The following is a 23,858-nucleotide window of genomic DNA, read 5'->3' on the forward strand; positions in this document are numbered from 1 at the left end:
TTCTAGGGATCGACTCGATCGTCTGGATCTGGTTCCTACATGATGCATTGCCGTACCGATTCGCTCTACGGTGCGCTCAGGGCCTCCACCATTTCCCATTACCTGGATTTCCAGTTGCCTCCAATGCAAGGCGGATGTATACCCTGGTCGGCCAGGCCTGAAGATGTGCATCTTTATTCAGGTACGTTTGTTTTTATTTTCTTGTTTCGATCGGCATGCATCATATTCGTGCGATATTCGAGTATGAGATGACAAAGTACAGAAGCGGAGTTCCGTGTAGAATAACTCCTTGCCACCTTGATATTACTCTGCATGTTATAATCTCTATGGAATACTCCGTAATCTCGAATGCCAGCTCATGTCTTGCACTCCTCTCCACTTTTTTGTTCTTACGTGCTGATGGCTGGTCTGTAGGCAAGAGGAGAACACTACCTACATACCGGGATGGCGTTTCCTCGTATTCTGCCCCAGTTTCGTCTTTTCTGAAGGAAGAAAAGAGGGTCGATATCCACTCTCAGTGCCGCCAGATCCCACGAAGAGTTTATCTTGGCAGTTCCTGTTGACTTCAGCGCCGATGTAGATCGAGGCCACTAAAAAAGCCATCCAAAGTACGACGTGCTTATAATATACAATATACAACGTTGTAGACGTCGAGAGTTTTAGCCAATCAGGTCGTAGCTCGGTGATGTTCGGCTCGCATTCATGGCTGATCCCCGTGAAAGTATATATTGCCCTTGTAGATCCAGGATTTTGACACTAAGAGCTCAGAATGTGCTAATACACCTCAAAAGTTTCAAATCAGAGACCCGAAACTCAGATGAGCAAAAATAACAGAATAATGAAAAATATTTATTTTATTTTATTTTACCAAAGACGGATCACCGTAGTAGCCTGCCGTTTCCCCAGCCTCCATCTGTCTGTCTCTTCTAATGTCTATACAATAATGGCTCTAAATGTTATGTTGTGGATTTCAGCTGTGCAGACACGGTCTGGAGCCCATGTAGGTCGACCCATACGGCAATCTAGAGATGCAAGCACACATCCAATACCCCTCCACAGTTGTCATCCATTCCACCACTACTCTATACGATATAGTACTTTGTATTAGTCTAAATGGCGGGATTGTCTGTTGCTTGATTTTCACGATTGGGAGTTCGTCCCTCAAGATAAGATTCTGCGACCGTAGGGCTAATGCAAAGTGTTCTTCAGAGCGTAAAGATCGCCGATTCCCCTCTTCCCAGCCACCAGGATCCAGCTCGCTCTGCATACTTAGTTGCAATCAACTCATAGCTGAAACAATTATCTCGTGCGCACACTATTGTAAAACAATATCCCAATATCTACGGAGTAAATAGTATATATGTACATATAACAATAGCCAACACAGTCCTTCCATGGTTGGCCAAATCTATCAAACCGCTCAACGTTCCAGCCTCCCTTCAACCCCATATCCTCTACAGGTAAAAGTAACCAACCAATCATCCTACGATTTGCTGATATGCGTTATCTGTTTCAAGCTAGCTGCGATTCTGATCTTTTCTCGCCCGGGATGAGCCTTCGAATCGGATTGAGGGATGCGGCCCGGCGCTGTGGATTCGACTTACATATCGAGTTTTTCCCGATGATCTGGGTTGGCTTTCGCGACTCCATTTTTGTTTCGGGACTTTGATGCTAGTCCAGGATAATTCTGAGACGCACATGGTGGCTTTACTACTGAGTACCGAGGTAGCCCTATATTGTACTATCATTATATCCCTAGCATGTACGGAGTACAATGTCTATATCTCGACACGTACAGCATAACAGCATAATAGAATATGGACCTATCACTCACTAGTCCACAGAATAATACCTTTCTTTCTTCATCGCCACCCCCATTTTCACACTATGCAATGCAACTAATCCTATCTGATTCTCCCCCGAACTCCCTCACAGCCGGGGACCAACACCCCCACAATCCCGCCTTACGAACCCCGAAAAAGTAGCAACCCCCAACAGCAATCGACAGGACAAGAGAGTCCCGGGGACGACTTCCTATCTTCCTCCCATCTCTAGCCCCTCTCTCCGGCGTATTCCCCCGATCCATGTTCCTTGTTCCATAATCCATGACCCATCCCGCTACTAAGGCACCTAGTAGCTAGCCCGGGCCAAGAAAGAAAAAGAACAACGCACACACTCCATCCACATGGATGTGTTCTACTGATATCCAGTCCCTAGTTTCTAGCGCTTAGGACGTACCCACTGGGATCCACTGTCTTTGTGATGCTGGTCAGTTATGATATCGGATTGGGATTGGGATGGGGCTGTGGGAATGGGTGTAATAGAGGAGTAGGTATGTAGCTAGACACGATCTAGGTAATATGTTGTACTTGATTTACTGGGAATTTTGTTGTTTATGGGTTGTGGTTGCGGATCTGGATGCTGTGTTCGACTTTTCAGTGCGGGATTTGGAAATGGGGGAGGCTAGATTCATGGTTTTTGCGGAGATTTGACTTTAGGGATCTGGTGGAAGTTGGTCTATATCCCCACCCATGAATGCCATCACCGAAGCTGGACAGGTGTAAAGCCCCGGGCTTTGGTGGATTATGGAAAATCGGGCGACAGATCCATAGATTGTCTGGACCACATGGACGAGCAGCAGCGAAGGCTGCGAAGACGCAATGTCCAAGGGGTATGCCGAGGCCCAACGGACCAAGGGGACGCCGCCGGCTCTTCACGACTACTAGCACGATAGAGATGTATCGAAGGGAGCTACGGTTCTTGGAGAATGAACGTTCGGGGTAAAGAAAGGTACAATCACAATCATTATCTCGCATGCAACTAGGATAAAAGGGAATATTACGGCATTAAAAGAAGGTCAAGGAATGTTTACACAAGAAGTACAACGAGAACCGAGATTCCACCCACAGGCCCAAAGCAGCCTCCCTCCTCTCGGTATATCAACAGGGAACGAGCAGGTTACAAATTGCAACCGAATGCATTAGGACGCGATGAGCGAACATTGGAACATAGCAACACAATCAACACAAAGGATAAGAAAAACTCCTTCCGGGGATGCGTCTCCCGAGGTCAGAATCCATATTGCGAATTTTCTCCACGAAAAACCGAATTATTATCGTAACAACTGCAATGTGGAACGAATATTGAGATCGTTGCTTGGTAGACTTTTGTACAAAAGTCCCCAAGGTCATTTGAATCCTCCACTAATCAACCCCTTACAGAAGCTGGGCAAGAGCACCGAAGACAGCGGCGAGGCCGACGACGGGGACATTGGCACCGTTCATGAAGGCAGCACCGGAGCTGGTGGTGGAAGACGAGCTAGAGCTGGAGGTACCAGATCCACCGTTGGAAGAGGTGGGGTTGTTGTTGGTGGCATCACACTTGAAGCTACCCTTGATGACGTTGTCGCTCTTCAGCTTCTTGAGATCGTCGCAGCTGAAGTTGCCGCGGGTGCTCTGCATGTTGAAGCTACCCTCGACGTCCTTGAGAGCACCAAGAGCAAGCCTATTCATTGTTAGTATATATGCGCAGACAAAGGCTATAAAAACAAGGACACTTACTTGTTGAAGGTACCGCTGAAGTCAATGGCACCGTTGACACGCTGGAGGTTGGGCAAGCTGATGGTGGAAAGCTTGTCATCACGGGCAATGGTGAATCCACCGCCAACAGTCTTCAGGACGGGCATGCTGATGTTGGACAGCTTGGAGTTGTCCTTGAAGATCAGGTCACCGGTCTGAGTCAGGTTGGGAGCGGAGAATGTCTCGAACTTGGTACCCCAGAAACCGAGCTGACCGGTGAGCTTCTCGAGAGAAGGCAGGGAGACGGAGGAGATGTTCTGGAAGGTCATGTTGGTACCGGTGCCCAGGTTGGGGAGGTCGATCTCGAGGGTATCGAAGTTACCGGAGAAGCTGATCAGATCGGTGGCGTTCACAAGGTTGTTGATGTTGATGGTCTTGAGATCACGGTTGTTCTGGATGCTGAAGGTACCGACGGTCTTGAGGGTGATACCGTTCAGGTCAGTCAAACCAGTGTTGGCGATGCTGACATCGCCAGCCTTAGTGACACCCTTGGCGAAGGACAGCGACTGGAGCTTAGGGAGAGCCTCCCAGTTGATGGAACCAACGGAGTCGAGCTGAGCGAAGTCGAGGAGGGTCAGGGTGGTGAGTCCATCCAAGTCGAAAGCCTTGCCGATCGTGGTGAGAGAGCCAGCGGTGATGGAGCTGACGTTCTGGCCACCGGAGGAGATCAGACCACCGGTGATCTCCTCGATACCGCTGAGCTGGAGGTCGCCGCTGTAAGACTTATCAATGGTGATATCACCCTTGATGATGGAGCAGGTGTTGATCCCATCAGCATCGCTCTGGGTCTTGATCTTGGTATCGCCACAGTCGGCTGTAGGATGGCACTGTCAGTGGGTGTATGATAATGCCAGGGAGAGAAATACTCACAGGAAGCGAAAACAGCCTGGCTGGCGGCCAGCGCGGGGAGGATGTACTTGAGAGACATGATAGATTCTAAAGCATGAGATGTCAGTTGATGAATTTGGGATTTTTCGATCAGGGGTGGTGAATTGGTGTACGTACCGATTAGAGATATTGGAATGCTAGAGCAGGAAAATTCGCAATGAGTGATTAGAGAAGAAGCGCTTCAAACGAGAGGGAAGCGGAAATACTGCCGAGGGTGACAAGGCAGGAACTCTCAAATGGTAAGAACGAATGGACGAAGGTTGGGGGAGAGTGAAATGAAGAAGAAGGAGGCTTGGGGCGAGGAAAGGGGAGGTGGAGATTGTTTGTATTCTAATATTACCAGGTGCCACTTTTTTTTTACTTATGTACTGGGCTATCAATACCAAGGGGGGAAGAGGAAACACACACAGTACCGCATCCGGCATGCCACCGTGCCAGGGACGGTCCAGGGCAGTGCCAGGTATTTTATCGCCGGTTTCGACCGACTTGATTAGCCTGTATTTTACCACTATTACCAGAATTACCAATAAACTGAAAATTACCCCTAATTACCAAAAATAATTACCAAAAGAAAATAAATAAAAAAGATAAAACTCAATTCTTAAATAATTCCAGACCAATTCCTGCTTTTGAGCGCTTGTTGACTCTTGTACCACCTTTATTCCCCTCCCCATTCGCCCCCCCCCTTTCTCCATTTGGTAGAATTCTGGGAGTATTTTGTTTACCTGATGATTCATTAATTCAATGTTTCCTAATATTGTAGATGTTTTCATCACTTTCAAATTGGGCGACAACATATGCACTCAGTAAGGTACCCTGTACAACTTGGGGACTGGCTGATCAGGCCTCGGCATAGTATGAATGATAGTTGCCACGGTAGATTCTGTACGACCATACAAATTCACAGACCGTCTTGTAGCTTCGCTTGGGCCTATCAAAAGTACGTATGTAGTCATGTATCCTCGGTATTTTGACATGGACAAAAATCCCATGCTATATACGTCTTTAATACTCCGTACTAGAAGGATCTAATAATAATGCATAAATACTAGCTTATAACGAACGTCCAATCCTAGAACTTGACGGGTCAATCAAAAGTTCACTAGCAATTTATCAACGGCCCCATCCCATCCTATCTATCGCATGCTGTCGTCATCGATGCGACCAAGCTCGAGAGTCCCCTGTTGATCTTCAAGTGTCTTATGCTTTGTTTCTCATTGGATATTATTGCATCTATATGAGACAATATCCAACCCCGATAGCTATTCTTGTACAATATCTCCGTACCTAGCAACCGCCGAATCCCTCTAACACTGCGCATATCAACAGTCATTCTCCCACCCGAAACACTAGACACGCAATGTTCAAATTTGGTTTCGAAGCTTCTCACTTTGATAGTGGCCGATCTAAATTTGCGGGAACCCAAGCCTGGACCCGCCCCCTGCCGCTATCGTCGATTCCCCGGCATGCGCGACTTCTAATTGGCACGTTGGAATGACTCGTCCTGGATCGCTGTCAATCCTCGCTGTTTCTCGAAAATACAGCTCTACCTGAGGCGAAACAATCGCCCCTCGCGACAATGATATGCAAATGGTGTCAGAGAAAGCCTATTCTATAGCATCAATCCATGCAGTCCGGTCCCCTGGCCCCTATTTTATTCGCCATGCGCACAGCAGTTTTTATAAGTGGTAATTTAACTATCGGAGATCTATAGTCAATCACAACTGATTTTGTGAAGCTTCGCCACACTTTCCATTATTTGTACCCAACTAGGTACTTTCGCTAGGTATACATGCACCTACCTTGCCTATATTGTACGATACACAGCTTTAAATCACAATGATGCAGCTCCAAGACGATCTCCACGACTCATTCATCTGCAAATTTTCAATGTGCAATGTACTCCGTACCGACGAACGAAAATTTCAACATCTGTGCGTTTTCGGTAACAATGCAGACCCCGGCTATAAGTTTGTCCCCGGGGATGGAGTTCCTGTCAATTAAGACACGAAAATCAAGCCATGTCTAGAGCTTCATCGGCCCGACAAATCTTTGATAGAGGTTCCATCGCATCTTGTTCTTCAAGACCCAATGAAATTGACGGTATTGGCAATTGAAGATTCAATGTTTACACAACTGACACGCAAATGTCGTTCCCCTTTCAGGTGGCAACAAAGTCATTATCGGAGACGTTACAGTGTAAAGTCGGGAAATGTTTCAGAACGGAGCTAGCTTACTCGATACGTCTCACCCCACTTATGCACCGCTCCACTCAGCGATTATGTTGTATGTTTTTTTTTCAATCGCTTAGAATCCTATCAAAAAAAATTTGATTCATTATGTTCTACTTCAACTATGGAGAATGGCCGCGTTGTCTTGTAGCAAACCCCAAGTCCGCAAAATCGGAAAAAAAAACTTGATACACACTGACCTCAATACTTCCCGTGCTCGTTACGCCACAAATATGGATACCTGACATTAAGCTAGGCCTAGCTCTGTGCTGGCGGTCCTAAACAGCCACTTTTCACAGTATGTTGTACGTTGTACAAGAAAAAACATGTGTATGGTGATTTCTGTCTCATGGCATTCTACTCACATTCCCGTCCTGTCTGTCCTAAGAGGCTGGCCACGCACCGGAATGCGTGGAACGCTCAGCAACGGATGTACCTATCTAGGGGTCGCGAATGGCCACATTCTCTAGAACACAAGACCATGATCGAAAAGTAAACATGCACAATTCACTCGCCCGACCACTCTGGGGTATGTGTTTATACCCTAATCCGGACTATCCTGGTCGTGCAGACTGGGCTTGCAATGCGAAGCTTTTCTCCCTTCTGGTGCTCGTGGTCTGTTGGCTTCTGGGACTAGTGGTCGCACGAACAAGGATTCATTCCTGTTTCGAATTGATGAACGAACGTCTTCGTTGACTCGGTCCAACGCTTCGGCCTAATGATAATCTCTATTTTACTGGTCGATCTCTAATTGCATTAGATGAAAGCTCAGTTTATTTCCACTTTTCTTTTTTCTTTTCCTCTTTTTTCCCTGCCGGATATAATTAGTCGGCCGTTGGGTCACTATACACACGTAGGCCACTGACGCGAGCACCTGGATCTTTTATGTAATATCCAAGTAGCTGAAGACTACTTCTAACATAAAACCGTACCGATATATCACTAACTAGTACATAGTCCATAGTTCGTATATCTATTCTTGATCCTTCTTGGCCTTTGTCGAAATATCGATATAAAAGCTGTATTGTATTACAACATACAGAGCTACCATGGATCTTCAATTTCGGTCCACGGGGTGTTCTTGCGGATAGTTCCTTGGGACAGTGCTACAGCGGAGTATATCGCGCCCAATCGCGTGACTTTTCAGTATAAATCCAAGGTACAAACCTCTTCATACTTTTTTCCGTATACGTCTCCCAAAATTGATTGGCTGGCGGTTACCATGGAGTGTAGGGGGGTATTTATAGCGACTGTCTACATATTTTATCATTGACACATACCATACATTTTATTGGTTCAAATATCGTGGATTCGATTTCCAAGGTTCATGTATGCTTACATATATGTACTCTGTATGTAGATTGAGACTTTTCCGACTTTCATCAACGTAAAACTGCTTGCAATATAAGAATTAAACAACAATGAATCTTAAGAAAACCATGCATTCAATATGTCGCGTACTACATCCATAACACATTCAATTATCCTCTCATAAGCCAGACTAAGTTATAATGAGCACATCATGCTCGTTGACAGAATTTTGATTTTTAAAAAGCTCGAGTTGCGAGTCTACCATAGAAGACTTTATATATAATGTCACTCGGCACCAAATTTCGCTTCCATGCGATACTCAAGCAAAGCCTTCAAAGTCACTGGTATCCAGCAACAGGAAGCTCACAATATGAGGGACTCCAACAGTTGCGATAATAGTCGGCGCTTGTCACGGCAGCGGATGCAGTCACAGCAAATGGGAGCGCCCATGTATGCTGCAGACGATCCACGATGGCTACGCAAATTCGAGATGAATAATCGGACGTTGATGGGATGTTCTGAGTCTGTCTCTAGGGAGAGGGAAGGCGAGGATGTTAATGTGCGATTCAATTTCAAATCCTACTTATGGATATAACCCATGACGGACAACCCTGGGTTAGAACGGAAAGTTCCAGCAACTATGCGGTGAGTTATATCATCTCATCTTCCATGCATAGGTAGATACGTGTAAATTTGGCGTAGGAACAACTTTTTTCAGCTCCCTATGTGTTTAGAGGTCTCTTTATGAGGAAGATCTATAGACGGTTTTGCTTAGGGAAGAGAGTGAAAATTATATATTTTTGAAAATGTGTCATACCTGAAAAGTGGTATCCCTACAAATATGCACAAGCAAAAATGAAACAAATTAATATATCAAGTATCAACGCTCAATGATAGAACCTTGCCTGGTGTCATCGAAGAGTGTCATAACTAGTGCTTGGCACTCGTGGGGTAGCGCGGCGAAACTTGAACTCCGCACCTCCGCAAACCCCAGCTTACCTACCTTCCAACCCCCTCGAGATTTCTTCTGATCCAGTACATGGGGCATTGAAGACGAGCTATCTCATATATCGTTCAAAAATGTCACTCAGACGCTCAGCCCGACTGGGTTCCATCCCAACTATCAAGACACCACTACTGCAAAGCTCAGCTCCGAGCGAAGCAACCAGAGTCCAACGCAGCGCAGTGACAAAACCTCGCAAGGCACCCACAAAGTCCAACAAATCAGACAAAAAGCCCACGAAGACAAAACAAAAAACAGGAACCTCCTATTGGTCCCCTGAGCCAGCAGCCACAGAGAAACAAGAAACAGACAACCAGCCCTCAACCACTAACCCCCCGGTATTCAGACCTCAGACGCCCCCTCCCCTCGACCGCCCCGTCGACCCGCACCGAACAAACGCAATCCTCATAACCCCTCACGGCTCAACAGTAAACGCCTACCCAGCGCGCGTAGAAGATGCCTCGCCCTCAAAGACCGGCCTTCCACGGCCAACGGCCACAACAGGGACACTACTCGAGAAAGCCACCGCGCACCTCATAGCGACAGACCCACGCATCGCAACAGTGATCGAGCAGCATCCATGTGCGCTTTTCTCGCCTGCCGGCTTAGCAGAGGAAATCGACCCCTTCAACAGCCTGGTCAGCAGCATCATCGGCCAGCAAGTCTCTGGCGCGGCAGCAAAGTCTATCCGAAACAAGTTTCTGACGCTGTTTGATCTACCCGATACTGTTGCGCCTGATGGGCATAGACATACAAAGTTCCCGACCCCGGATCAGGTCGCCAAGTGTGATATCCTTACCCTGCGTACGGCGGGGCTGTCGCAGCGCAAGGCGGAATATATCCAGGGTCTTGCGGAAAAGTTTGCTAGTGGAGAGCTTGGGGCAAGGATGTTGGTCCGGGCTACTGATGAGGAGCTTTTTGAGAAGCTGATTGCTGTTCGTGGATTGGGGAAGTGGTCAGTTGAGATGTTTGCTATATTTGCGCTCAAGCGGATTGATGTGTTTTCTACTGGGGATTTGGGAGTACAGTAAGTTTGTTCCTTGTTTTCCTTCCATGCAAATTCTTGGTCTTATGGCTGGGAGATGTTTGTGTTGTGGCTCAGCGGAAGCGGTTATTGACACCTTTGTAGACGAGGTTGTGCTGCCTTTGTGGGCCGTGATGTGAGCAAACTCAAGGGCAAGGGTGGTGGTAAATTCAAATATATGGCTGAAAAGGATATGCTGGAACTTGCTGCCAAGTTTGCACCATATAGGTACGTCTGACCCTGTTCATGGTGTCCACCGGTAGACAAATGTGCTTACTTAGTTGCTCTAGGAGTCTGTTTATGTGGTATATGTGGCGGATTGAGGATGTTGATGTGGCTGTTCTTGGTGGTTGAAGGACGTAGAAGTACTATCTCCATGAATCAGGCTGCCTTGATACCGTGTGATTTACTGGACGTCGAGCATTTGAGATGATATTGTAGTATAGATGTGGCCATAGTGCATATAGCCAATAATTGAGAGTGAATTGTGGCTTTGATTTTGTGGGCATGAGAAAAGGGGAATATGTAACTAGTTGAAGATCTTAGACATGTGCAGGCAGAGGTTGTTGGGCGCCTGACGCCCAAACCGATCAGCTACCACAACCCGCATAGGCTACCTCGAACCGCCCCAGTCATTACGAAAGGTTATCAATACACCAAGACCAATCACAAGATTGACCAAAGATATAAGCGCGCGAAGAAAATCGATTTGTACAGTATCAGTACACTCAGGCTGCGTAACCAAGCTATGGGCCGCTGACGACGGCGCCCATTCTATTACGAAGAAAGCACACCAGGCGTTTATTCCATGCCAACAACAATGCTACCCCAACCCCCCTGTTATCATATTCTATAGAACCAAGCAGCAACGGCTTACTTGCGGACAACAAGGTTGTCAAGGTCAGCACGCTCCTTAACCTCCTTCTCGATCTCGCGGATGATGGGGCTGAGGTACTCGACGTCCTATTTGATTGGTATCGTTAGCATTGTGTCCACTGTGGTGAGTATATGCCCCAACATGGAGTCGTGGTGGATGTGACAAATCCGTGCAATAGGATTGGCCGATATGGAGACTAATGCGGGGAGGGCGAAATTTGGATGTTGGGGACTCACCTCCTCGGGCTTGATCTGCTCGTTGGCGGGAAGGAGAGTGTGGGAGATGGAGCACTGCAATTGACACATTTGTTAGGTTTTGCGCCAGTCGGATACAGAGGAAGGGGGTCAGTCGAACCTGGAAAGCACGGCGGATACGGAAGACACGGTCGTAGGCCTCCTTGGCGGGAAGACGCTTGATGGCCTTCTGGACGTTCTCGCTCTCCTCGGGGATCAGGTCATCGAACCTAGTTGGGCGGTTAGCAAGTGTTTCGGTCTAACCCTGCCGCGAACGATATTCGAAAGACCGGGCCTCCGGGCAAATTCGACACAACTGCGATCGCATTCAAAAGATATGCTACCGGTGCGCGACGAATTCAACCAGCCAATTCCCAATGCTTGTTTCAATCGCTCGTGGTCGGGGAGTTGTCGATGTGGGAGGGCAAGAATTACTTGAGTCCGAGTCTCCTGTAGCCGGCGGCATCGGTGTACCAGTGGGAGAGAGGGGTGAGCCAGCTCTTGAGCCATGGGCGCTTGACGATGTAACTGGCGAGCGAAGGGGCAGACATTTTGAATCCCGGGTATCCCAATTGACGTGGGTGTGGTGAAGGGTTGGAAAGGCTATCCGACTGGAACACGAGATGACCCGATGTTGCGAGGTTGTGCAAAACGGAGCTCGGGCGGCTAGTCCTGAAACGGCAACTCTACGCCTGAGGCCACAAACACGTGATCTTTATGTGCCTCAGGCGGCGAAGAAACTGGAAAGGTCAATCGGTGCAGTCCACCTAACGGATGGGTTTCCTATGTCATATCCCCTTTTCGATCTTATCGCTTGCTTTGACAGAGATGGGATTTGTCAAGTCTCAAAGCAACTACTGATTTTTGCTTACGTCAAGAAGCTTGATTGTTCTAAGAACCCCGCCCACGTCCGTGCTGCAAGATAATAAAACATTGCACATTCAAACCAACCACACCGGGTTCGGCAACCGGCACCAAAAAACTCTCTCTCAATCCTCCGTCATTGCTCGCACCTTCTTCCTTGCACCATTTACGGACTTTGGACTTTGGATATCCGGATAAATCTACATTTCTTTCCCAGCTCGGTTTGAAATACGGTTCTTGGGTTCCGGATCGAGCACCCGATATGCTCGTGTCCGGGAGCCCTCGTTGATTCAGTACGGTTCGACAAGCTGCGTGAGCGCCGGCCACCAAGATGACTACAAACGGCCGAAGCGCTCCGAGCAGCTCCCAAAACCAAACTCAGTCAATTCATGTCGACAATGCTCACAACGTGCCCGCCGCACCGAGCTCTGATTTCAAAGCCCGCCTCGAGGTCTTCTCCACCAAGATACCTAACTTTTACATAGCACCTTTCTGCGGAGCCAGCGCTGGCGTGGCCTCTGGTATTGTCACATGTCCTCTCGATGTCATCAAAACGAAGCTCCAAGCCCAGGGCGGGTTTCGGCGGGGAGCACAGGAAGTTGCCTCGGGGGTGCTATATCGTGGCATGCTCGGAAGCGGAAAGAAGATTTGGCGGGAAGATGGCGTTCGTGGTCTGTACCAGGGACTAGGTCCAATGGTGCTGGGATATCTCCCCACCTGGGCTGTCTATCTAGCAGTCTATGACCGGACTCGTGAATATTTCTATGACCAGACAGGTAGGTACCTCCAGAATGGAGGATTCGGTCACTTATCAATACTGACCAAATTACAGGAAGCTGGTGGTTATCCCGCGGCTATGCTTCAATCACAGCCGGTGCATGTTCAACGGTTGTGACGAACCCCATTTGGGTCATTAAGACTCGGCTCATGTCACAAAGCCTTAAACAAAACAACGAAGGAGTGCGAGCCCCTTGGCAATACTCAGGCACATGGGATGCTGCTCGCAAGATGTATCAAATCGAGGGCATTCGCTCCTTCTACTCTGGCCTCACCCCGGCTCTGCTGGGACTGACCCACGTGGCCATTCAATTCCCCCTCTACGAATATCTAAAGATGGCGTTGACAGGCTATGGTATCGGTGAACACCCCGATACCGGTAGCTCACACTGGGTGGGAATATCCGTCGCCACTTTCCTCAGCAAGATCTGTGCAAGCACAGTCACATACCCGCACGAGGTCTTGCGGACCCGACTCCAAACACAGCAACGGAATTTTCCGGCACAGTCTCACGAAGAGATTGCGTTCCGCGGCGGATTGAAACATCCACATGATCGCGGCCGGTCGGGTGGCATATCATCGTCAGATGGAATGCGTAGCCGCCCGCGCTATAATGGCATGGTGCGCACATTCCAGACAATCCTCAAGGAAGAGGGATGGCGTGCGTTTTACTCCGGGATCGGCGTCAATCTGTTCCGGGCCGTTCCGGCTGCCATGACCACTATGCTCACCTACGAATACATGCGGAAGCAGATCAATACCTTGCAGCATGAGGGTGCGTTAAGGATCCAAATGGAAGAAGAAGCTCGGGGATCTATTTGATACCCAGATATATCAACACACAAGAGACTGTTTTCAATCTCTAACCTCTTCCCTTCATATCCGCTTCTATAACATCGCACACCGCACAACACCCCACTGTTTCTGATCGCCAAGTCCTTCTTTTTCCTTTTGTCATAGCCTGTATAGACATGGACGGGGCGGTCCGTTGCTCGATATTTGCAGATCAATCTTTTAGCGAGTAAATTTTGGCCACTGAATTCTGAAAGCATACGATGGTCTCGGCATAGATGACAGTGTCTCCAGACTTGAAGACTCTGACATGTGACACAGCTTTCACATGTCTTCACATGCTCGCTGCATCTTAGCTGAAAGATTATTGTCCCTTAAAGCATGCCTTGTTTCTTTCTTGTTGCTATCTAAACTTGTCTACCATTTTCCTGGCTTCTGCATGTCTTTTCTGTATATACATCACCTGTTCTACATGCTCGCCCATTCTTGTGAATACACATCCTCAAATATAAAGCAATGGCTTTCATATCTGACTTTGAAAGACGAAGGGTATATTTCAATTGAAACTATCCACTAGGAAATGACGGGTGAGAATTCATCTCGACCATTGCGAAGCCTCTGGTATAAATATCAACAGTCCTCCAGACCACCGTATCTCTTTGCGTTCCACCTCCTTTGTGCTAGTGTTGTATTCGAAATTGTGGTGATTTCAACTTTTGTGATGATCCGAAAGCAGCGAAAATGCTCTTGAGAATGGCAGATTTTGATTTCAACTTTCATCCTGAGCCCGACAATTGCCACAACGGAAACCACGCAGGCTCACCTCCTTGGTCACATTAAAATGTTGTTGGCACCCATGGCAATGGGCGCGTCGATAGGCAATCATCTCCTTTTCCACTATTCTCTCAATAATGAGACATGCAAGTTGACCGTAATGCCGGAGAAGCTGCAGGATCTCCATGTTGCAGCCAAGCTCATCGAGGTTGTTGGAAATGATTTCCACAAGAACATTGATAAGGCTGGGATCATGAGGGAGATTTGACCTCATAATTTGGAGAGCAATTTCGGGAAACGAGGATGCCATGTAGTTGTCTCTGATCCACGCAGAAAGCTTGCGTGAAGCAAGTTGCATGAGAGGCAAGATGCCAAATTTATCTGCCGCAAGGTAGACAGAGAGGTTGTTGTAAGCAATGGCCTTTCTGTTACCAACATCGCCCAATATGATCATAGAATTGCCTGGCCTGTTGTTCGTTGGCTCCGCATCTTGGTCATTGTCATTGTAAGTCTGCTGGTACAGAAAGCAGAGGACTCGTCTGATGGTCTCCGGGTCATCGTCAGGTAGATTGATGGTCCCGCTGATGGATTCCTTGAAAGAGTATGTAAGCAACTGAAACTATTGGGCACTGAGCGTCTTACCTGAAAGTCATGCTTAAGGGCAGCATCGAAGAAAGGACACTGTGTGCAGATAATGGCACGGTGGGCTTTGAAAGTCACGTTCTGGCAGACAATGGTCACATCTGAGAAACGATCCTCCATAAAAAGACCTCCCAGCGCCTGGGAAAACATGGAAGGGCTTTTGACTGATGACATCTTGGAAAGTCAAGAGAGAAACAGATTGAAAGAGAGAGTTGAGGAGAGACAAATGAGAAAGACAAAGCTCTGCTCTTGAGAAGAGGTTGAGAGAATGGAACAACGGGAAACTTCAGGCATTGGAATTAGGAATAAAGGCTACAGTGCTCCAGCCTCATGTGGAAGTCAAGATGAGTTCATTTATCTTGCTTCAAATCTAGTCGAAGCAACGTTCGTATAGAGGCCATAATTATAGCTATGCAGGATGACACGATCAATATGATAGTTCGAACGGGATGCACAGATTTTGTACTAGAGTTAAAGTGGTGGCCTTTTAAAGTCCAGTTTCCAACTTGATCCCGATATATCAAAGGTTATACATAGAAAAGTCCGTTTTACGAATTAAGCCTCTTCTCGCTTTTTTCTGCTCCCTCCTTAACAAACCGAGAATGGAGAGAAAATATCTAGACATCCAAAAAGACTAACTGAGAAGAATCTGAGAATGCCACTAAAAAGGACATTTAAAAAGACATCTGAAAAGACTACCATAAAAGACTACCATAAAAGACTACCATAAAAGACTACTAAAAGACTACTAAAAGACAGATTGACAAGGCCGCATAAGCGGCCGACTATTCTTGTGTTGTATAAAATGCATCCCAGGCTCAAAGTGAGTGGTTGTGTAAACATATGGGGCAACCACGTGACACACTATTTAAATTTGCCGTAATTATTTTTTTCATTCTTTTCCCTTCCCACTTCTCCTTTCACAACTTTTTTCTTCAGACAACCATCAATCTGTACTTGTTTCTCAGGTGTTTAATGCCGGCACTTTGAGGATCAATCATACAGCGGCCATATATTCAATCCTAGATCAAACAGACGTCGATCTTAATCAGGTTCACTTACTAACCTGACTTGCATCAAACCGATCATTCCATTGGCTTTAAGGGCCATTTGATCCATTGAAAGGCAGTTATATCTATGGATGTGCCTCTATAGTCTCATATCATCCCATGTTTACCCTCACACCTTGCAATTCCTTTAGCCACATCACACATTCCTTCACTATTCGCATGATGAACAATTTCAAGATTGAACTGGGTTGTCAATACACTTAGACTCCCGGGGCATGATCATTCATACACTGAAAATTCTGATTGAATATGAAGACGCAGATGTTACTTCACAGTTTGTCTGCTTTCTTTTCACCTTCTATATAGCAACAAAGAGCCTCATTGAACAAGGAATCATACATCCTGGTATCACGAACTATCATCAAACACTGTTGTAGTGGATTCAATCTATATTATACATGTACACAAGACACCTTTCAACATATATATGTCTGTAGATACACCTCAAGGTCGTCCCTTCCCACCATTCTGTGCTCGACTCTCATCAAGTGCTTGTTGAACCCAGGACTCATCTTTTCTCTCTAATGGCGTAGCTCGCTGATAAGAACCGGGCCCCGGAGCTTGGATCTGGGCATCTCGCCGCGCAGTGCGGATAGAGCTAAAACAGTATGAACAAAGGATGACAGCCATTGTAAAAGCTGCAATAGGAGCATTGAGAGACTAGATCAAGATCAGTATTAGAGGATGCATTTGATATGTAAAACAGAGCAAACATTGGAGAGTTTGGGTAGAAAATTGAGTAGCCTGATAGTGTTTAGATTGTCTTTGTAATGCATTTGTACATACTCCTTTTGGCTTGCCTAATGCTTTGGGATTTGAACCTTTTTGGGTCATCGCGTCCGTCGTGTCTGGTTTTGATTTAGGCTTGAGCTATCCTCAGGCTCTCCTCTGCTAGCCGAACTTGTTTAAATAAAGACGTAACTAGTTGGCAATGGAAACACTTGAGCAAAGTTGAGAAAATTCAAGCAAAAAACAAACTAGACAAGGAATAAGTAAGGATGGTATAGGCGACGGTATTACCATAGGTGATGTGATGATTAAACTGATGGGTGGGGAGGCGGAGAGTTAGGCGGAGAGCGCGGAGATAGAGGCGGCCTTATCGTGTTTAATCGATGCCGACGTTCTCAGGCCGTCGACACACCTCTCTTACCATAACACTCATGGCTTCTGATCCCACCCCGCCGAGACGGGGCATGTCCCTGTATGCCAATCTACTTAATCCGTCTACTGATACGCCTGGCACAATTTCCCGTGCTCCGGTTGTCTTTAAGCAGCCGGAGACCGAACCTCAACCCGACGACGCGGCCGCCAAAAAGCAACAACTGAATCCTGGTATTTACCATTCACTTGCTGGATACTCTGAGCAGCACATTCTAACCTTCTCCCTTTCTTCGTAGCTTCTCTTCGGTTCCAACCTCCCAAACGGCCACAGCTCTCAGCCCAGAAACCCAAACCGAAACATACCAAGGCAGCGCCACAACCACCCTCAGCTACCCAAGCTTCGGTTCCGACAAAGAGCACTTTGGCTGATTGGACTGCTATTGAAGATGATGATTATGAGTACGCGCGCGAGAAGCGACAGCGCGGTGGAAGAAAGAAGCGCAAGAAGAACTTTGATACACATGTTGTCCAAAACTGGGAAGATATCTATGACTCTTCTCGGCCTACCAATTGCGCGGAATATGGCCATAGTGATGAGAAAATTGGTGAAGTCCGCGAGTGGAAGGATAGCTTGTATGCGCATGTCAGAAAGCGCTCGCCGAGCAGATATTCCGATAGCGAGGATTATGACCGGCCGAAAAAGCGTATGTTCGGGTCTTTTGCGATTAGTGACGACCTCCAGACTAAAAAAAATCACCAGGACAATTTGCGCCTCCAAGCAACTTTGCGCCGCCGCCAAATCTTAACGATGTTCCACCACCAGCTTCTGTTCCCAATGACCCATCCAGTGACGATGCATTTGCTCACCGTGCAGCATTAGCGCAACGCGTCGACAATGATCCCATCGCCGTTCAGGCCCAGCTCCCGACCTTACCCCCACCCCAAACTGAAGGTCCTACCCCAATTCCCGATGACCCCACCGGCGAAGACGCATACATGCGGCGCTTCCAGAGAGCCGATAACCCACCATCCGGACAAGTCATACCACCTCCTCCACCATCACGCCCTCTTGACGCCTTCCAACCCAGCTCTGCAACCATCTCCCGTCCACCAGTCCGATACACTCTCCCGCCACCCCCAGAAGACATCCCAGCCTCAGAAGCCGAACTTGAAGCCGTAATGGCCCAAGAGCAACCGGCGGATGAGGAAGAACCAGATGAGGCCGCGCCACGATCTCTTCGTCCCGGCCAACAAGGCTTCGCAGAACGACTGCTTTCCAAGTATGGCTGGACCAAGGGATCCGGCCTCGGCGCTACTGGTTCTGGTATGGTGAACCCGCTGCAAGTCAAGCTTGAGAAGCGAAAGAAGCGACCAGACTCAGAGGGTGGTGGCTTTGTCACACCTGCCGGGCGAGGTAAGATCATTGGAAGTAACAAGAAGGGTGAATATGACACCAGCAAGTTTGGTCCTATGAGCCAAGTGGTCATCCTACGGGGCATGTTGGATGGTATGGACCTGGATGCGGAGATAGAGGGAAGTCGGGATGGTGGTGTGGTGCAGGAGATTGGAAAGGAGTGTAATAAGATGGTATGGTTTCTTTCGCCGATGGGATTAGGGGCTTTTACTAACTTGAGCGGCTCATAGTATGGACCTGTGGAGCGAGTCTTCATCGCTCGTGACGTCGGAACCCCAGTCCCGGTCTTTCTCAAATTTGAAGATCCCTTGTCTGGTCTACGGGTAAGCTTTTGGGATCTAAATCTTGATTCAAATGTGAGTTTGTGCATTGCTGACTATTGCATATATGATAGGCCGTGAACGCGCTCGAAGGCCGGATTTTCAATGGTAACACAATCACCGCACGATTTTTTGATCTCGAGAAGTTCGAACAGGGGATTTACACGGTCTAATTGCCCATGTTCGTGCCCTTTTATGCACGCTATGACATGTCAATGATTTCTCGACTATTGCACCTACAATAGGCTGTGAATGTGCTCGAAGGCCAGGTACTCAATGGCAACAAATCATAGCACAGTTTGTTTCGACTGAGTCGTTTGACCGGAGGCTTACATGGCCTTATGTTCATACCCTTTCTGCACTTAGCTATGTTAATGATAATGTTCGAATTCGTTTGATGGTGAAGTCTCATTACAATGTTCTCCAAGACTACATCTTAAAGTAAAACAAAACGCAGGCTATGGAATATCCCAACAGTAAACCATCCAAACCCTATGAAACCTCAAAAATCCCGATCAAAGACTTCCATCCCACCACTCTAATCAGTCAATCTATTGCCCCGACACCTTCTTAACAGGAAGGGGAATCCAGGAACGCCAAGTCCGATTCCGATGATGTTTCTTTGGCTTAGAAGTGCCGAGCAAAAGCTCTGCGCCCGACATATTATCATCAGTGATAAACGCCAAATATGCAGGGGTCTGCTGGTTGCGTACCAACCTAGTAGGAAGAGGAATCCAAGAGCGCCAGCTCCGGCTCGTCTGGGTCTGAGGTTTTTGCAAAGGCTCTTCTTCATCATCTGCGTAATCATTAGAATATTCAACCAAAGCGACACAAGACAAGTGAGGCGATGACTGTTGCACTAGGGTCGGCATGTGTGCCGGACCCCTATGGAACGATGCACGGGTCCCCCGGTTCTCAGCTCGGTCAGTGAACGTCCTACTAGTCAAGCTGGGAGACTGGGAGAACAACGTTTCCATGTCTAATTCCTCAGCATCACTGTCATCGATAGTCCAGTCGTCTTCGTCACTATATTGGAATGCATCGTTTAGTGCAGCCAAAAAATCTTCTCTCCGCCATTCGCGGAAGATAGAGTGGCGTAGCATCAGCTGATCAAGCTTGCATTGCAGACAATTCCCTATAAGTGAGAAATGCCATGCGCTTTGCTCTTCGGTGCACTCGTAGCCCGTTAGGTAGGCTCTGTGGCACGCGATTAGGTAGGTTGCATCCTGGTCTTGGTGCTGGCACAGAGCGTAGTACCAGATAATTGAATGACACATGATGATAGATGATAGTATGTAGCTTTGGGATGTTGTTTGTAACTATGGCTGATAGGAGTTTGGCTGAGGGTTGTTGAGTGTGGATGGGAGGAGTATGACAGATGAAACGGGCAGATCTTCCTTTATACGCCTCAGACAAAACTCAGAGTGTGTTGGCATCTGCCGACAAACTTTTGTTGTTGGAAAGAGCCTTTGTCGAAGATTAATCCGGGGTACGAATAAAGAAACAGTTTCTCGCTGCATTCCTTCGTCTCAATCATTTGTGATAGCTATTGTCCTTGATGGAAGGCGGCTCTTTGTTACCTTGGGAAATATACGAATGCCTTTGTCCATAACTTTGTAGGCGAAGGTCATAAGTTGAAATGTTTTTGCCTACATGTGTAGTGTAGTGACTTTTGAAAGGAAACTCACGCATGGGAAATGGAACAGCCGGGACTTGTATTAGGTATTGACCTGAAGTCCATAGCTTGTTGCTCTATATGAATATTCCGCTGGATATCATCAACCAAATAGCTATACATTTGACTGATTGTATTTCGATTATAGAACATAAATGTAGATATAAGAAGTCATAAACATCGCTATAGTCGAGATCCATACTCCCCCAAACGAGGCTTAGCCACTATACATTTCATAGAGTCCTATTTTCCACCTACAATTTACCTGCTACCCAGGGTAAAAATTTAGGTAAAGATTTAGGTTGAAAAAGCTGCTTAGCAAGAAACAATTTGTATTCGTCCACGGGTAGTAGAGCTTCACTTCTAGTTTCTAGTTGCATTGTATTGAGGCACCTCATCTCCTCTCCCTAGGCCTGCTGGATATTGCAATTCAGTCTGCAATTTGTGAAACATTATACCAGCTAATCATCCTCCTGCTTGTTCCTCCCCTCCTCTTTGCTTACATGTCAAGCAAGCTTGTCCTTTCCCCTTGAACCGGGTAGCTTTATCGCACATTTTTGGCAGGGCTGGACCTATATCGCGTGCGTGCTGCGCTCCTCGTTTCTTCCTCCTAATCGGGCAGCTTCACCGCGCTTCTAGATGTCGGCTTTGCGGTCGCTGGCCATGAATACGGCCGTACCTCGCTTTTCCATGTCCGCTTCACGGGCGTTTTCCATGAATAGATGGGTAGCACGCTTTTCGATGTCGGCTTCGCGGAAGTTCCCATTGAACAAGGCATCACCACGCTTTTCCATGTCCGCTTCACGGTCGTTGGCCATGAATAGGGGTGTACCGCACTTTTCGATGTCGTCTTCGCAGAAGGTGCCCTGGAACAAGCCCGCACCACGCTTAGCAGTTTCACTTTCCGCGTGTCCTTCATTAGACACATGACGCGTGTTCATTGTAGGTGCAGCGACAGTCAAGGTGGCAGAAATTGCGAGAGCAACCAAGGAGAGCTTCATATTGGCGTAAGCAAGCTGTAAAAGGGGTTCTAATTAGTAGGTATCACTAAATATAGGAAAGCTGAACATGTCCTTACCTTATGAGATTGATTGTCTCTATGTTTTGTTGGGCTGATCCTAGAGATTGATTGAGTAGAGTGATAATCTAGGTTTAATGATATAAGGGCATCCGTAGGGAACTATATACTCCGAGGCCACTATAGAATTGCTGGAAGATATTGTGCATAAGCTAGTTGGGTTGAACTTGCTCCCTAGATTACATCATGTAACTGACCCCCTTACCTGTAGCCCTGGAGCGCTACAACACCACATCATATGTACAGAACAGGTTGTTTGGCGAAGTGTGAATGATAGTGATTAAGGGCGCCTACAATCCTTGGCTGACGACTTCGAGAATGTATTTTTCAGCATTTGATTCGACGAAGTGCAGATTAGGATAATCTTTGACGCTGAATATCACCCCTAGATTGACCTTAAGACGTCAATTATTGTACAGATGTATACAAAAAGGCCCAATCTGAGGCTGATATCGATCGGGAACCGTCAGGATCATGAGGAATGTTCACAATTGAGAGCTGTCAGTGGGGGGTGGGAATGTAGACCATGCTACATATGTATTATATATCGTCGATTATTGGTCGATTCTTCAACACCAACTACCTCCAATAATATGCATCACGCCGACCGAGATCAGCCGAGAGAAAGTCACCTCATGCAAGGGCTATTATGCACACTCCACGGCATATTGGCGAGTGAAGGCGGGCTACTGGTTCCCTTGCTCATCCAATTTGACTTCCCATGGTCAGAGGAATAAGCAAGCCTTTTACACTTTACCCTCTAAGAAATTGTGTGTCTCAATAATCAAATACTACAACAAACTCTTTCGCAATTTGTGAAAAGGCGCCACACTATGGCAGTAATCGATTCCTCCAAAGAACAGCTCTATCGACCGATTCACAGTGAAGACACAGAATCAGAGTCCTCCAACAGGTCTAGTTTTATTGTGCCGAGAATTTGCCAGAAGTCCCATCTTTGTCTCGTTGCTCCGTGGATAGCTTCCACCTTCTCTCTAGCCCTGATTACAGGCTACCTACTATTTCAACAATACAATTCCTCCGCATGTCTAGCTACGTCACTATCAGCCTTCCGAACCGATCTCCGCGATGCACATCCCTATATCTCTTATGAGGAACGTGTGTTCTCTGGGAAGCTTGCATTTAACGCGGAGATAGGCAAGGTCTACCGAGACATTGACCTATCTACGCCTCAATATTTCGGACTTCCATCTCCCGAGATTGATGATGCCTGGGCTGATTTAATGCGAGGTACGCCCCTTCTTGAATACTTCGGGGCCTATTGGGCCGCAAGATAGCCAGTCCAACTTACACAATGGCGGAATTTTATAGGCGAGTTCGTAATAATGACCGACGAAGAAGCAGCACCATACACACCAGAGCTTAACAAGCCCCCCCATTCGGATTATTACCACTTTGAGTGAGCTCTCTAGGAAACAGCTATATTCCCCGTGTCTCCAATCTAATATTCCTCTCTATTAGACCTGACATGTTCCACTCCCTCCACTGCCTTAACGCAATCCGAATGGAACTCGATATGGACTATTATTCAAAACATCCCCACCACCACGGCGAGTTAGAGGAAGCTATCAAAAACTCCACGAATTTTCCGGATAATTGGGATCGAATCCACCGTGATCATTGTCTAGATCAGCTGCGGCAAGCTATCCAATGTCATGGAGACCTATCGCCGGTCCCTGCGTATCATTATAATAATGATCCAATTGGACTTGGAGTTGGACAGGTTCACACATGCCGCAAATGGGAGCCTATAAGGAAGTGGATGGATGTTCGCAAGGCGGGTGGTATAAGTAAGAGCTAGGTCGCCCGTCTTTTCATTATCTCTCATTTCTCTACGTACGCAATAACCTATATGTATTAAATAATAAAGTTTATGAAGTACTCGAGAATCTACGCCCATATACCAAGAGGAGACATAACTGTGGCACCGTATAACAGCACCAAAATCCTCGTAGTACTGAAGCACTTCCCAAGGCCTAGGCACCCTTATGCCCTCGATTTTTTTCTATGCGGCTCATGATACAGAACAGGAGCTGCAAGTTAATATCCTCGCCCTTTCATTGTTCTAGTTCATGGGGCTCGTATGGGTAACATCAGTTTATAACAGTCAAGTTGCTAAAAAGTGCAAGTATATAGCCCCACATAGTTACGTAGTACTGCCCTCAGAGAAGTAAAAGAAACGATATTA

General features: G+C 47.1%; 10 protein-coding genes across 10 annotated transcripts; 4 read left to right on the plus strand and 6 right to left on the minus strand.

The window, feature by feature from the left end:
• Positions 1 to 3,215: 3,215 nt before the first annotated feature.
• Positions 3,216 to 4,884, minus strand: ecm33 (GPI-anchored protein Ecm33; the record flags this gene model as incomplete). Its single annotated transcript, XM_057283834.1, has 5 exons — positions 3,216 to 3,504; positions 3,561 to 4,392; positions 4,449 to 4,514; positions 4,584 to 4,603; positions 4,880 to 4,884. 5 exons carry the CDS (start codon positions 4,882 to 4,884, stop codon positions 3,216 to 3,218), a joined length of 1,212 nt encoding a protein of 403 aa, XP_057130100.1.
• A 4,116-nt stretch (positions 4,885 to 9,000) lies between these two features.
• alkA (DNA-3-methyladenine glycosylase II) lies at positions 9,001 to 10,405 on the plus strand. Its single transcript, XM_057283835.1, has 3 exons — positions 9,001 to 10,038; positions 10,141 to 10,263; positions 10,326 to 10,405. Exons 1-3 carry the CDS (start codon positions 9,089 to 9,091, stop codon positions 10,387 to 10,389), a joined length of 1,137 nt encoding a protein of 378 aa, XP_057130101.1. The 5' UTR covers positions 9,001 to 9,088; the 3' UTR covers positions 10,390 to 10,405.
• Positions 10,406 to 10,908: 503 nt separating this feature from the next.
• N7471_011117 (ubiquinol--cytochrome-c reductase subunit 7) lies at positions 10,909 to 11,696 on the minus strand (the record flags this gene model as incomplete). The annotated part of the gene is made up of 4 exons (XM_057283836.1): positions 10,909 to 10,998; positions 11,149 to 11,202; positions 11,267 to 11,375; positions 11,581 to 11,696. The coding sequence occupies 4 exons, from the start codon at positions 11,694 to 11,696 to the stop codon at positions 10,909 to 10,911; spliced, it is 369 nt and encodes a 122-aa protein (XP_057130102.1).
• A 644-nt stretch (positions 11,697 to 12,340) lies between these two features.
• On the plus strand, positions 12,341 to 13,608 carry N7471_011118 (uncharacterized protein; the record flags this gene model as incomplete). The annotated part of the gene is made up of 2 exons (XM_057283837.1): positions 12,341 to 12,785; positions 12,842 to 13,608. 2 exons carry the CDS (start codon positions 12,341 to 12,343, stop codon positions 13,606 to 13,608), a joined length of 1,212 nt encoding a protein of 403 aa, XP_057130103.1.
• A 739-nt stretch (positions 13,609 to 14,347) lies between these two features.
• On the minus strand, positions 14,348 to 15,168 carry N7471_011119 (BTB/POZ domain-containing protein; the record flags this gene model as incomplete). The annotated part of the gene is made up of 2 exons (XM_057283838.1): positions 14,348 to 14,944; positions 14,995 to 15,168. The coding sequence occupies 2 exons, from the start codon at positions 15,166 to 15,168 to the stop codon at positions 14,348 to 14,350; spliced, it is 771 nt and encodes a 256-aa protein (XP_057130104.1).
• Positions 15,169 to 16,420: 1,252 nt separating this feature from the next.
• Positions 16,421 to 17,068, minus strand: N7471_011120 (uncharacterized protein). Its single transcript, XM_057283839.1, has 2 exons — positions 16,851 to 17,068; positions 16,421 to 16,724 (listed from the first exon to the last, which is right to left on the minus strand). The coding sequence occupies exons 1-2, from the start codon at positions 16,896 to 16,898 to the stop codon at positions 16,509 to 16,511; spliced, it is 264 nt and encodes an 87-aa protein (XP_057130105.1). The 5' UTR covers positions 16,899 to 17,068; the 3' UTR covers positions 16,421 to 16,508.
• Positions 17,069 to 17,224: 156 nt separating this feature from the next.
• N7471_011121 (uncharacterized protein) lies at positions 17,225 to 19,072 on the plus strand (the record flags this gene model as incomplete). The annotated part of the gene is made up of 5 exons (XM_057283840.1): positions 17,225 to 17,396; positions 17,462 to 17,869; positions 17,926 to 18,752; positions 18,810 to 18,902; positions 18,974 to 19,072. The coding sequence occupies 5 exons, from the start codon at positions 17,225 to 17,227 to the stop codon at positions 19,070 to 19,072; spliced, it is 1,599 nt and encodes a 532-aa protein (XP_057130106.1).
• A 378-nt stretch (positions 19,073 to 19,450) lies between these two features.
• N7471_011122 (uncharacterized protein) lies at positions 19,451 to 20,176 on the minus strand (the record flags this gene model as incomplete). The annotated part of the gene is made up of 1 exon (XM_057283841.1): positions 19,451 to 20,176. One exon carries the CDS (start codon positions 20,174 to 20,176, stop codon positions 19,451 to 19,453), a length of 726 nt encoding a protein of 241 aa, XP_057130107.1.
• A 1,033-nt stretch (positions 20,177 to 21,209) lies between these two features.
• Positions 21,210 to 21,575, minus strand: N7471_011123 (uncharacterized protein; the record flags this gene model as incomplete). Its single annotated transcript, XM_057283842.1, has 1 exon — positions 21,210 to 21,575. The coding sequence occupies one exon, from the start codon at positions 21,573 to 21,575 to the stop codon at positions 21,210 to 21,212; it is 366 nt and encodes a 121-aa protein (XP_057130108.1).
• A 910-nt stretch (positions 21,576 to 22,485) lies between these two features.
• Positions 22,486 to 23,471, plus strand: N7471_011124 (oxidase ustYa family protein; the record flags this gene model as incomplete). Its single annotated transcript, XM_057283843.1, has 3 exons — positions 22,486 to 22,900; positions 22,982 to 23,069; positions 23,132 to 23,471. 3 exons carry the CDS (start codon positions 22,486 to 22,488, stop codon positions 23,469 to 23,471), a joined length of 843 nt encoding a protein of 280 aa, XP_057130109.1.
• Between the last annotated feature and the right edge of the window lie 387 nt (positions 23,472 to 23,858).

This window comes from Penicillium samsonianum, assembly GCF_028829775.1.
Source record: "Penicillium samsonianum strain IBT 33392 chromosome Unknown utg000007l_segment0_segment0, whole genome shotgun sequence".
Taxonomy (NCBI): Eukaryota; Fungi; Ascomycota; class Eurotiomycetes; order Eurotiales; family Aspergillaceae; genus Penicillium; species Penicillium samsonianum.